Source organism: Phaseolus vulgaris, chromosome 1 (genome assembly GCF_000499845.2).
Source record: "Phaseolus vulgaris cultivar G19833 chromosome 1, P. vulgaris v2.0, whole genome shotgun sequence".
Lineage (NCBI taxonomy): Eukaryota > Viridiplantae > Streptophyta > Magnoliopsida > Fabales > Fabaceae > Phaseolus > Phaseolus vulgaris.
The window spans coordinates 41,671,782-41,685,672 of NC_023759.2; the positions used below are offsets into that span (position 1 = coordinate 41,671,782).

The 13,891-nt window shown below is 32.0% G+C and overlaps 1 protein-coding gene across 2 annotated transcripts; it reads left to right on the plus strand.

Annotated features, from left to right (window-relative positions):
* Positions 1 to 151: 151 nt before the first annotated feature.
* Positions 152 to 12,200, plus strand: LOC137814302 (uncharacterized). 2 transcript variants are annotated; one of them, XM_068616957.1, is made up of 13 exons: positions 152 to 644; positions 1,276 to 1,450; positions 1,584 to 1,667; positions 1,772 to 2,013; positions 2,232 to 2,439; positions 2,510 to 2,589; positions 2,810 to 2,894; positions 3,049 to 3,180; positions 3,273 to 3,386; positions 3,490 to 3,540; positions 3,868 to 3,952; positions 4,787 to 4,843; positions 4,969 to 5,399. In XM_068616957.1, the coding sequence occupies exons 1-13, from the start codon at positions 421 to 423 to the stop codon at positions 5,061 to 5,063; spliced, it is 1,632 nt and encodes a 543-aa protein (XP_068473058.1). In that variant the 5' UTR covers positions 152 to 420; the 3' UTR covers positions 5,064 to 5,399. The 2 variants fall into 2 exon arrangements, with proteins under 2 accessions (XP_068473058.1, XP_068473059.1); XM_068616958.1 differs by lacking the exon at positions 4,969 to 5,399 and adding an exon at positions 12,054 to 12,200 and having other exon boundaries at positions 349 to 644; positions 4,787 to 4,845.
* Positions 12,201 to 13,891: the final 1,691 nt, after the last annotated feature.

Sequence of the window (13,891 nt, forward strand, 5' to 3'; positions counted from 1 at the left end):
ATATTTTTACAATAAGTGGTGATAATAATTATTATATGATGTTATGATAGGAGCCAAGTCATAATGATGTACCCCGACATTATTGGATCCTCTCTCTTGCCAATTTTACATAATTATAACTATTAATTAGATGGTAATCCGAATTATCAGCTTCTTCAAACAAATTCAACTTTTTCACATTCCCAATCTTTTAATCCATCAAATATTGATTCACTCAACTGAGTTGTTTTTTTTTTCTTACGTTTGTACCTTCCCAAAAGCTTCAATTATGACCATTTTTTTACTTTCTTGTGGTTTCGCTATTTGATATAAAAATTATGTGCAGGCTTGTCATAGTTGAAATTTGTTGAATTGAAAGTTATTAAGAAAAGGAGTGATGATTGCTTTGGGTAGCGGTTGAAACTGTGATTGGTGAGGGAAATGGATTCTGCAAGGAGTTGGTTACAGAAATTTCAACCACGAGATAAATTAAGAGCCTCTACTAGAAAGAAAGATGATACTCATGGTGGAAACGAAGCTCCAACCGTGCCTATGGACGATGCAACTCTTTCCAATATCACAAAGCAGAAGGTTGCTGCAGCTAAACAATACATTGAAAACCACTATAAGGAACAGATGAAGAACCTTCAGGAAAGGAAAGAACGGTATGTTACTTTTCATTAATATTAATAATTTTATTTTAGTCTTGTTAGTGAGATTTTTAAATGAGTTAATGCGTATTCTGTCATCTATTTTTAAGAATAAATGTTCTTTTTTTCCCATTAATGCATTATAGTTTACTTAGTATACTAGTTGTAGTGCAAGAAGAGATATTATATTAATTGGTGTTCCTAGTTTAGCTTTAATTTCTAATAACTCTGGACAAACTACCCTGGTTGATGTGAAATAGGGTGTAAGTTTGAATAAGAAAACATGCGAATAGGATGAAGAATCAAGAAGGTTTCTCTAGATGTAATATATTGTTTGACTCAAATTTGGTGGAGGTGATCCTTATTTGAATGTTTCGTAAATCTTAATTGGTGGTTCTTAATACAACACATTCTAACTATGCAATCCATGTAAGTTAGTGGAGTTGTATTAATTATTATTGTGGGATATTAATTAGTTTCATGAATTTTCTTTGGAGTGTAAGTTGAGATGAATTGAAGAGTGATAAGTTTTTTCTTACTATTTAGTTAAATTATGTTAAAAATATTGTGTATGATATTAATTTGAGTTATGATGGTTGGATAAACAAATATGTTGGAAACACTTTTAATACTTTACATATTACAGTCGAACCATCTTGGAAAAGAAGTTGGCTGATGCTGATGTATCTGAGGAAGATCAAAATAACCTACTTAAATTTTTAGAGAAAAAGGAAACAGAATATATGCGTCTTCAAAGACATAAGATGGGTGTCGATGATTTTGAGTTATTGACCATGATTGGAAAAGGTGCATTTGGGGAGGTATGTTTGTGCTTTTTGTGTATGATACAAGTTAATGTGATGTGATTACTACTTGTTTTCTTAGTTTTTAAATCTATTTATGCTTATGACCATCAATGATTCTACTTTTACCTACAACTTAAAATTGTTTTAGGTCAGAGTTTGTAAGGAAAAGGCTACAGATCATGTATATGCAATGAAAAAGCTAAAGAAATCAGAGATGCTTCGTAGAGGCCAGGTTGACAATCATTTGTCTAGCTACATATGTTAGTTTACAAAAGATTAATTTTCATGTTAAAGGCTAATGGAGTTATCACACTTTAAATTTGTTAATTATTTTAGGTAGAACATGTTAGAGCTGAGAGGAATCTCCTTGCAGAGGTTGACAGCAATTGCATAGTTAAACTTTATTGTTCTTTCCAAGATGATGAGTATTTATATCTTATTATGGAATATCTACCTGGTGGGGATATGATGACTCTCCTCATGAGAAAGGATACCTTGACTGAAGATGAAGCCAGATTTTATGTGGGAGAAACAGTTCTAGCTATTGAATCAATACATAAACGCAATTATATACATAGGTATGTATGAAATTGGTTATCTACTAGGTATTAATCTTGCATTCTACTATTGTGTTATAGTTAATTATACCATGTAGACCTAGGTGGTAGTCAACCTAAAATAAATTGATCTACAAAACATTCTTAAGAGTAAGTATTATTGTGATTGCTAAAATATGATATAACTTGGGTTGATTTTACATTATATAAACTGATCTTCATAATATGGCACATTGCAGGGATATTAAGCCTGATAACTTATTACTTGATAAATATGGACACTTGAGACTGTCTGATTTTGGATTATGTAAACCATTAGACTGTAGTACACTTGAAGAAACGGATTTTTCCACTGGTCAAAATACAAATGGAGTTGTACAAAATGATGAATCTGGACGCACACAACAAGAACAATTGCAACATTGGCAAAAGAATAGGAGGACACTTGTAAGTTCAAAACTACTATGTGGATTTTCTTATGTGTGTGCTTGTAAATGTGAATGTATAAATGTTGCAGGCTTATTCTACTGTCGGTACACCAGACTATATTGCTCCAGAAGTTTTATTAAAGAAAGGCTATGGAATGGAATGTGATTGGTGAGTTATATGCTTGTGAATGATAAGATTCAAATTAATTTCATTTTTCTTTTATGACACATCTAACACACAAGCATATTTTTGTTGCATTCAATAGTAGTGATTCTTTCTAAGACATGTTTCAAGTAACATAATTTGTTTACTTTAGACTTTCTAGTATATTTGGTGAATTAGATGTTTTATTTTGATACAATGATGTTTGTCATGATAAAATTTCCAGGTGGTCACTTGGTGCTATTATGTATGAAATGTTGGTGGGATATCCGCCTTTTTATTCTGATGATCCAATGTCAACATGTAGGAAGGTAACATTATTATAAAAATATTTACAAGTTAATTCTATTGTTATGTTTTTTATTTGATTTACTTTAACCATCTCTATTATGAAGATGATGATAGTTCAACAAGTTTATATGTTGTATTGCTCAATACATTTAGCTAACTCCCTATTTTGTGTAGATAGTAAATTGGAGATCTCATTTAAAGTTTCCTGAAGAAGCAAGGTTAACTATAGAAGCTAAAGATCTTATAAGTAAGCTTTTATGTAATGTGAGCCAGAGACTGGGCTCAAATGGTGCAGAAGAAATAAAGGTATTGTATGGTGTGTCATTTTCAACATTCTTAAATATGTTGTGTAGACTTTTTGATATAAAAATTACCTTCCTATTGTGTTGTTTCTTTAGGTTCATCCATTTTTCAATGGTGTTGAATGGGAAAGATTGTATCAAATGGAAGCTGCATTTATTCCCGAGGTCAACGATGAGTTAGACACTCAAAATTTTGAAAAGTTTGATGAGGTATTTAAAATGTTTCAAAGTATTTCTTATTCTACGTTTGCAATTGATTTAATGTTAGTCACATTGATAAATTATTCTTATTCTATCTTTATCACTTTTGTAGTCTGACCACCAGGCTCAATCATCAGCAAGAGCTGGCGGTCCATGGAGGAAGGTATTACAACATTTTATTATTTTTTACATTTTTCTTAAAATTCTCTTGAGAATTATAATAAAAATTAAGTATAAATACCACATTTTTTGATAAAAAAAATATTAAAACACAATAGTATTGTGTTTTTAAAAAAGTTATAGTATAATTATCTAATTCAAGTTTATTCCTCTCACTTTCTTCTTGGAAAAATTTATCCATATATTTTGGTATATTTTGTTACCTTATGTATATAGTTGATGTTGGTGTTTACAACTTTTAATTTATTAATTTATCTTACACATTTTTCTGTTTTCATTCTTATTTGACCTATTTAATTTGATGGTACAGATGCTTTCATCTAAAGACTTGAATTTTGTGGGATACACATACAAAAACTTTGAAATTGTCAACGACTATCAAGTTCCTGGGATGAGTACGTCTTTTTTTTGCACATTTCCTTCTAAATGTTGATAATGTTCGTTAGAATAATTTTTTATTTTATTTTTATTTTTATTTTTATTTTGTTTCATCTGTGTACTTTTGAAATTAATTTTTGTTTCTATTTATATATCTATTTGCAAATTTATGATAATATTAATTCTAAATAATAGCGAGAAATATATTAGAAATTTGAAAATCCTAATATAAATGAAAATATTATTTTCAAATGTACACATGTAACTTTCGGTAGATGTTGAGACCAAGTCGTGTTATTTTGGGTGAGAGAAGTTTTAATAATTTTAAAGTATTAATCTCACTTCAAATTTATATTAAAGTAAATAACAATAATTTTGTTTTAATATTTTTTCCTGCTTTTGTGAAGTTAGCGAAATTTGAATTCATTTTTCTTTTGGACTTATTTATTAAACTAGAGAAATTTTTTCATTGATTTTAATTTTTTTTTCTTTCTCTCAGATTTCTTTTTATGTAAACATAAAAAAACTCAATAATGATTTGTCACTTTAATAATAAATATAAGTAAAGTATTCAAATAATATTGTCATATGCATGACTTGACGAAGTTATAAGCTAATCTAATCTATCGATGTTTTTCTTTTGTTAAAACATGTTGAAGTTGTATGTCAATAATAATTTATACCAATGAATTTATAGGAATTTTCGAGAAGTGATGTAGAACACAAATTTATTATTCATATTGAAAATTAAATAAAAATTTGAATGGGTGTGTATGTCTATATAAAGAATGTGTTACATGATAATATTATTATTTTTTTAATTTTGTTTTATCTTTTCTCCTACTTTGCAGCTGAATTAAGGAAGAAAAGTTCGAAAGTAAAGAAGCCATCCATCAAGTCCCTCTTTGGTATATTCACTTCCTTTTATTCTTTTAAATTTGTTTGCTTATGTTGCTCATTGTATACATTTTTTTTTGTTTGTTTATTTACTTGTAACACTAACTCTTGTTCAATTATCTTGATTAACATGTAGATGGTGATTCTGAAACATCTGAAATATCTGAGGCTTCTGATTCAATTGCAAGCACAACTAAAAAGTTTGATGATCTACCCACTAATTCAGAATAGAAACAATAACTCAAGTCTATATTAACCATTTTTTGTGTTTATTGTAATTTTTGCTCTTATTCCAAAATTTCATTTGTTTCTTGAAAACCTCAACATGGATACATGATTGATGGTTCAAAAAGGTAAGAAATATGTTGTTTGTAGATACAATTGATTCCTCTTAAGTTGGTTTAGACGAATCTCATAAGTTTAGTTAGTTACCAAACCTATAGAAATGTAAATCTCTTATTTAATATAACTTATCCAACATGAACACTTTGTAAACAAATAGAAATCATGCATATAATATCTTTATGCATTTACATCAATGATAACAAAGCATTATTCCACTAGTGCAAAAAAATTCTTAAAAAGTGACTTTTAAAGCTTTTAGACAACGATTTTCAAATCGTAGTCTATCTATACTTTCGATTTATAATGACAATTCACAACTGTAGTCTATAAGGCACCATAGATGGCGATTATTTTGACGAACCATCAACTATAGTTCACAACAAATAAAGTCAAAGTATACCAGAAAAGGGTATAGACTACGATCTATTATGGTATTTTTTTAGTTTAAATTATTATATATGTTTTTCTCCTCTTATTAACCTGTTCATTTAAAAACCCAACTAGATACAAATTCAGAAAGATACACATTTTTTCAAACAATCAAATTATATATATATATATATATTGATAAATAAATTACAAACACCAATATATATTCCTATCTATCTAATTTCCTATACATTAGAAGCATGGTATATTACTTAAACCTGTATACTATTAATTAGCTATCATAAAGTTATTATAGAAATTAATGAAGTATGTGGCCCAAGCATTTCTCACATAGTCCATTGCTTCTAAATGTAGTGGTTGAGCATCTGTAAAATACTACAATACAAAATAAGTTCAAATTAGTGTTAAAGTACATATATTTTTATTATAAAGAATAACTAATATTATTACATGCTCTCAATTTCTTTGAATATATATATTCTTATATAATGGTAGTCATCTATTCATAACGTAGTAGTCACATTCATGCCCTCCCAGTTGTTTATTACACTACAATTTAATTTAAAGTTAATATTGATATTTTGACAAACAATGAAGAGAGGAATACAGAAAATTACAAACTTTTAGGTTCAACCATGTCAACTTTTGATAATTTTCACTAGATTGACCTTTAAGTATGTTATATCCACGTCATGCCCTGATTAATAGAATAAACATTGTTACTAGACGTTTAAATATTATACACAGATTTGATCGTGCGGTGGTCATACTTTATTAATAATTAAATACCCTAATATTAATTTATATTTTATTATTAATAATTATATCATTAACTAAAATAATATTAATTATAAATCCTAAATTTTTATAAAATCATATTAATCTATTTATAAACCCTAATATTAATTATTAAATTTTAATAATCTTAATTATATAATTAAAATAATTTTAATTATAAATCCCAAAATTAATTATTAATTTTTTTTACTCTAATAATCTATAAAGTAACGTATTCATAAAATATGAGCAAGAGATGAATAGAGGAATGGAGGAACAACATACAACGAGGAATAAAATAAGAGCTTACAAAGAGAAATGAAAGCAAGGTCCAAAGAAGCAAGGTGCACAAAGAGCGAGGTTGACAAGAGCGCGGGAGAGAACAAAAACGAAAGTGATGAGAGGGTAAGTAAGGTAAACTCTAGTTAGGGTAAAATAAAAAACACATAGATAATAATTCTTACTAATAACCGTTATTTATGCTGAAATTCGAAAAAATAGATTGTGCTTTTATGATAACCGTTGTCTATGTGAGGCTCATAGACGACGTGTCATAACTATAAATAGTGGTTTTACCGTGAACCGCTATCTATAGGTTTGTTTTAATTTAAAAAATGTCATCGTGTTTTAATGAACAATGTTTAATTCTGAACTAGTGTTGTAAGGTTGTTGTTGAACTGTTTTTCTGCACTAGTGTTCCCAACAAATGACATTGAAGACATGGAAGTTGTTGTTTATATAATCAATTGATGTTAGCTTAGATGGATCTTAATTTCATCTCTTTGATCTGAAATTAAACAGTTTTATTTTACTATACTTGATTATACTTCTTGGACGGTTGGTACATGTACTTTTATTAATTTCTGGAATGATAAATGGTGTTCTACTACTTCTTTAGCAAATATTGCAGGGTTATCTGATGGTGTCAACATTCCAGATACAAACTCTCAGTTTTGGACAGGTTGTGATTGGAATATTCACTTGTCTTTACAGTAGATGCCTCATGTTTTTAATCATATCATGGTTAGGGAGGAACAAGATATTCCTAATTGGATTCTAGATGAGTCTGGTCGTTTCATTCTTAAATCGGCTATCACTTTTTTCTTGGAACCACGAGTTCTTTGTGGTTGGGGTAAATTCATTTAGTCTTCATCTATTCTGTCTTCCAAAACTCTAGTACTTTATAAAGTTTTTCATGGGCAACTTTCTACATATCAACATATTCAGAATAAAGGTTTGCATATATGTTCTATGTGTACGCTCTGTGAAAAGCATGAGGAATCTATTCAACATTTATTTTTTGAATGTTCTAATGCTTTACATATTTGGAGTTGGGTTCGACAGATTTCTCTTACTTCTCATTTCTCTAATAAGGATAATCTTCTTTCTTTTATTAAGATTGATGGTAGTCCTTTGGTTAAATTGATTAAGCTTGTTGTGATAACTTTTTTTATTTGGATGATATGGCTTATGAGGAATTATGCTAGATTTCAGGATAAGATTGACATTTATAGGGCTATTTCGATAATTAAAGATTTATTTTGTGTAGTAGGAAATTCGTCTAAAGCTTCAATGAAGAATGATATGGCAAATTTCAACGTGATTAAGTCTTTTGATATTAATACTTGTAGTGGTAAAGTTCTTCGTCCTCTTTCTGTTAGATGAAAATTTCCTTCACCATGTTGGGTTAAAATTAACATTGATGGGGTTGTTGGGGATATCATGATCTTACTACTTGTGGAGGTATTTTCCGTGGGAGTACAGGGGAGTTTATTGGTGTTTTCTCTGTGTTTCTTGAAGTTCAGACCGCTATAGTTGGTGAGTTTTATGGAGTTATACATGCTATGGAGGAAGCTCAAAAGATGGGGCTTACTAATGTCTGGCTTGAATGTGATTCTACCTTGGTTGTATTGCGTTTGATGCTAGGACTAATGTTTCGTAATCGATTGAATACTTGTCTTAATTACTGTGGGAAAATTAGGTTTAGGGTTATTCGTATTTTTCGTGAAGGAAATGCGTGTGCAAATAAGTTGACTAATTTAGGATTTATCCATAGAGAATCATTTCATTGGTATAATAGGTTTTCATCTAGTATGTTCTTAGAATTCTTTATGAATATGTATAGTTTACCTATATATCGTTTTTTAACATATGAGTTTTGGTCTGTCTCTCCATATTTTTGTATTTTTTTTTTAATAATACTTTTTTTCATGTGATGACAAATTATTGTTGTTACTTGAGGTGTCAGCCTAGCTGAAATGTCAAAGTTGCATAATAATACCTAACAATAAAGTTTTTATAAAAGAAAATGGATTTTAATTAACCGTCATACTTATGTATATTTAATACTCACTATAGTTTTTCAAATATATAACACTTTGTTACAAATAATAAATGGTGTTCTTGCTTATGTTTATTATGCCTTGCCATGACAATATATATTGTATTATTTTAAAAAAAAATAACATTAGAGACATGAAAGTTGACTTAGGCTCCAGTGAAAAAAAATTGCTTGTAAAACCTAACTCAAGAATTTAAATAACATAAGTAACATTTGTTGATATAATTGCGGAAGCAAAACATTTAATAGTTTATTTTTTTAATTACTGGAAGTATCTTTTCAGACAAATAATTGGTATCATATAGGAATAAAATTGTGAAAAGGGATATTGTTGTATCTTTAGTGAGAAGCTCACGGCTTATATGAAGTTGAAAGGTATATAAAATGAAATCATTTGATGAAATTTGCCAACATATATATAAGAAAAATAGGATATTTTTTAAACTGGTATAATTTTACTTTGAGTTTTTAATAAAGAAGTAGATTTTTTTTAATTTTACAATTTAGTAAACCTTACATATGAAATACGATTTAATTTGAAAGAAATCGTAAATGTCACTAGTACAAAATTTGAAAACAACGACCATTTATTTAGTGCGGCTTTGCGTTTAAACGTATTTGTAAACAATGCGGTGACATTTTTGTAATTAAATTGATTTACAAATGCGGTTCTAGGGTAAGACCGCATTTGTAAATCAATTAAAATGAATTACAACTGCGGTCATAGTAAAGATTGATGAACTAACTTCACACGGTTGTCGGCGGTGTTAAGATTGATGAATTTGAAGGCAATAAACGGATGGATTGATAAAAGCTTCACAGAATTGCTCCAGCTGTTGAAGGATATGCTTCCAGAGGGAAATAGTCTACCTAATCGTAATTACGAGGCAAAAAAGATTCTTTGTCCAATGGGTATGGAGTACAAAAAGATACATGCATGTCCTAATGATTGTATATTATACCGGAAAGATTTTGAATTATTGAAAAGTTGTCCGAGGTGTGGGTTATCACGTTATAAGTTGAAACAAAAAGATGATGATTCTATTGATGACATGGAAAAGCATGGACCCCCAATGAAGGTTATGTGGTATCTTCCCATCATTCCAAGGATGAAGCGTTTGTTTGCAAACCCAGACGATGCTAAGAATCTTAGATGGCATGCAGATGAGAGGAAATGCGATGGCATGTACCGACATCCAGCTGATTCTATTCAATGGAAGAAATTTGATGATGACTTTCCAGAATTTGGTAAAGAATCAAGAAATATCCGACTTGGTTTAGCTACAGACGGAATGAATCCGTTTGGTAATATGAGTACAAATCACAGTTCATGGCCTATATTACTAGTTATTTACAACTTACCTCCTGGATTGTGCATGAAGCGAAAATACATGATGTTGTCTATGATGATATCCGGTCCGAAACAACCAGGGAATGATATTGATGTTTATCTAAGTCCCCTAATTGAAGATTTGAAGTTAATGTGGGACCAGGGTGTCGAAGTATTTGACGGATTTGCTAATGAAACTTTCAAGCTTCATGCCATGTTATTTTGCACCATCAATGACTTTCCGGCATATGGTAACTTATCAGGTTATAGTGTTAAGGGTCACAAAGCGTGTCCAATATGCGAAGAAGACACTGCTTCTCAACAATTGAAACATGGAAGGAAAACAGTATATCTTCGGCATCGGAGGTTTCTTAGAAGTCATCATCCTTACCGGAGGTTGAAAAAAGCCTTTAATGGACACCAAGAGGGTAGTGGTCCACCAACTCCATTAACCGGTGTTGAGGTTTACGAAAAGGTAAATAACATAGACCACACCTTCGGCAAGTCCAAAAAAAAGTCATCTGTGACAAATATTTGGAAGAAGAAATCAATCTTCTTTGATCTTCCGTACTGGTCGAGGTTAGAAGTCAGACATTGTATAGATGTAATGCATGTTGAGAAGAATGTGTGTGATAGCTTAATTGGTACACTTCTTAACATTAACGGGAAGACGAAGGATGGTCTAAATGCTCGTTTAGATTTGATTGAGATGAACATACGCGGCGAGTTGGCACCCATACAAATGGGTAAGCGTACATATTTGCCCCCAGCCTGTTACACAATGTCAAAAGATGAAAAAATTAGTTTTTGTCAATGTCTAAAGGGTGTGAAAGTGCCACAAGGACATTCCTCAAATGTGAAGAGTCTAGTGTCAATGCAAGATTTGAAGTTAATTGGGTTGAAGTCTCATGATTGTCACATCTTGATACAACAGTTGTTGCCGGTAGCTATCCGTGGGATCTTACCAAAAAATGTTAGACACACCATAACCCGTTTGTGCTCATTCTTCTCTTCCATCTGTTGTAAAGTCACTGATCCCTCAAAACTAGATGAACTTCAAAATGAAATTGTTGTTATCTTGTGTGAATTGGAAATGTTTTTTCCTCCGTCTTTTTTTGACATCATGGTTCATCTAGTGGTGCATCTGGTAAGAGAGGTTAGATTGTGTGAACCAGTGTACTTAAGATGGATGTATCCTGTTGAGCGGTATATGAAAATTTTGAAAGGTTATGTGAAAAATCATTATCGTCCAGAGGCTTCAATGATTGAAAGGTACATAGCTGAAGAAAGTATTGAATTTTGTTCAGAGTACATGACAAAAGCAAATCCAATAGGTGTTCCAGCTAATTCATGGCACCACAGGCGTTCTACAAGTAAATGTTTACGTGGTGTGAATATTGTAAGCAAATCCCGATCAGAAGTCTTGCAAGCACATTTGTACATATTGAATAACACAGATGAAGTTGTACCTTACATAGAAGCTCATAAAGCCATTGTGAAGGCAAATAACCCAAGACAAGCAGAGAAATGGGTCTTGATGGAACATAATAGAACTTTCATGCCTTGGTTTAAAGATGAGGTGTTCAAGGATTCAACGGCATCAGAGACCTTGACTTGGTTGGCTGCTGGATTGAAGTTTGATGTCATCTCATGTACAGCGTACGAAGTGAATAATTGTATATTTTACACGAAGTCCCTGGATGAAAAGAGTACAGTTCAAAATTCTGGTGTTACTCTTGAAGCCGAGTCAATGCAGTTTTCGACTTCGAAAGATACAAATCCAGTACTTGGATCAATGGCATACTATGGGTTTATAGAAGAGATATGGGAGATTGACTACACTAAGTTTTCCGTTCCAGTTTTCAAGTGTAAATGGGTTGATAATAAAAGTGGGGTTAAAATTGATGAATCAGGATTCACACTAGTGGACTTTCGAAAGATAGGGTATCGAGATGAGCTATTTATAATGGTTCAACAAGCATCTCAGGTTTTCTATGTGAAAGATCCTACGTCAGAACATTGGTATGTCGTTTTACACGGGAAAAAACAAGGGGAAGCCATAGATGATATTGAATATGGCGAAACTCGTTCATTCACACCAATGATAACTAATAAAGATGACGATGTACTTGATGATGTACATGCAACCCGTAAAGACCATAGTGAAGGAATTTACATATAAACATTCAACCCACATGTAACATGTAAATAAACATTTAGAATTTTTTGTATTATTTTTATATGATTTTAATTCGATGCACATTAACTAATGTTTGTTACCTAATTTTTTTAACAGAGACATGGATGACGACCAGACTCCAGACAGACCTCGATCTGGACGAGGCAGTAGAGGACCTACTAGATTGAAGCGTCTTGCATTGAGACGTGCTGCTGGTGAGAAGACACATGTTGACATTGACGTCAACACTGGAGTGGCTTTTGGTCCTAAGGCAGATGAGTTTATGAGCTATCTTGGAGTTGTTTCTCGTGAGAGGCTCTCCATTTTGATTAATTCATGGGATGAGGTTTCAGAGGTTGATCGGAACATGCTATGGGAGGATGTTCTGGTAAGCTTTACATTATTATTGTTATCATATAATGCTTTTTAATATTGATTAATTAATTTTAATTTGATAATGTTATTTTCTAGGCAAACTTTGACATTCCTGATGTGGAACCGCTTCGATCAAAGATATTATCCAATATCGCACTTAAATTTCGTACCTTTAAGTCAAGACTGACTTCGAGATACATTTTTGGCGACCTTAAAGACGAAAATCCATGTTTAAAGTACCAACATATTGATGAAGAGACATGGCGTCTTTTTAGAGAAAGCCGTGAAAATGAGGCTTGGATGGTAAGTGAAGTAACTTTTTTGTTTATATAACATTAATAAGTTTATCTTATTTACTTCAGTTTGTTTATTTCAATTATGACAGGATCGTCGGAAGAAAGCTCAAGAGATAGCTTTGAAGAATCTTACCCCGCACGTTATGTCTCGTTCGGGGTATAGAAAACTTGAGCAAACACTGATGGTGGAAAAGGAGAAATCTCAACAGGGGACGTATTCTGAGAATGTGGAAACAGGGGTCACTTCTCCTCCACCACCTTTTCGCCATGAAAAATGGAAGAGGGCCCGAATTAAAAAGTCGGGTGCACCAAGTTCCGAGCAATCCGGGGTTATAATCGAAAAAATTGTAAGTTATTTTTGTTATTTTCAATTTTTTTAAAGCATTAATTATATTAATGATTGAAAATATGATTTTTGTGTACTCTTGCAGGATTCCTTGGAATCCGACGGTACATTTGTTGCTGAAGGTCGTCACGATATCCTGGTTGAAGCAATTGGACGACCTGAACACTCTGGTCGTGTTCGTGCTGCTGGACAAGGGGTCGGAATTAAACTTTATTTTGGAGTTTCAGAACGACAGCCATCCTCCTCCTCCAAGAAGGAAACTCAAATGAAGACTAAGTTACGTGAAGAAATAATGGAGGAGATGAGAAAGGAGACTGATTTGATGTGGCTGGAGATGAAAAAGGAGAATGATCGAATGCGACAAGAGTTTCTATCGCAACAAGTTTGTGCTGAGCCGATTGAACCCCTTGTTAGTCCCACTCCCAAGAGCACAAAGGGGAGTTGTGCGGCTCCTCCAACATCAGGGGATGATATCAATGGGCAGACAGAGGATTGTGAGCTACTGGTAGTGGGCGGCAAACTTCCTCGGGTGGTGGCACTTGGAAAAGTCTATAAAAACGCCACCACCTTACATAACGTTCCTCTCTCCCCTGATGTGGCGAAGGTAACAGTTGAAAAAGTACGATTTCCTGATGCTCGTGTTCCACTACCTTCTGATGAGGTAACCACTGTGGCCGATG

Excerpts from the sequence above, each read along its gene's own strand:
- LOC137814302 (XM_068616958.1), top strand. The coding sequence starts at position 421 with ATGGATTCTGCAAGGAGTTGGTTACAGAAATTTCAACCACGAGATAAA. Across the intron at positions 2,590-2,809 it reads TATGGAATGGAATGTGATTG|GTGGTCACTTGGTGCTATTA; the intron begins GTGAGTTATATG and ends TAAAATTTCCAG. Across the intron at positions 3,387-3,489 it reads ATTTTGAAAAGTTTGATGAG|TCTGACCACCAGGCTCAATC; the intron begins GTATTTAAAATG and ends TCACTTTTGTAG.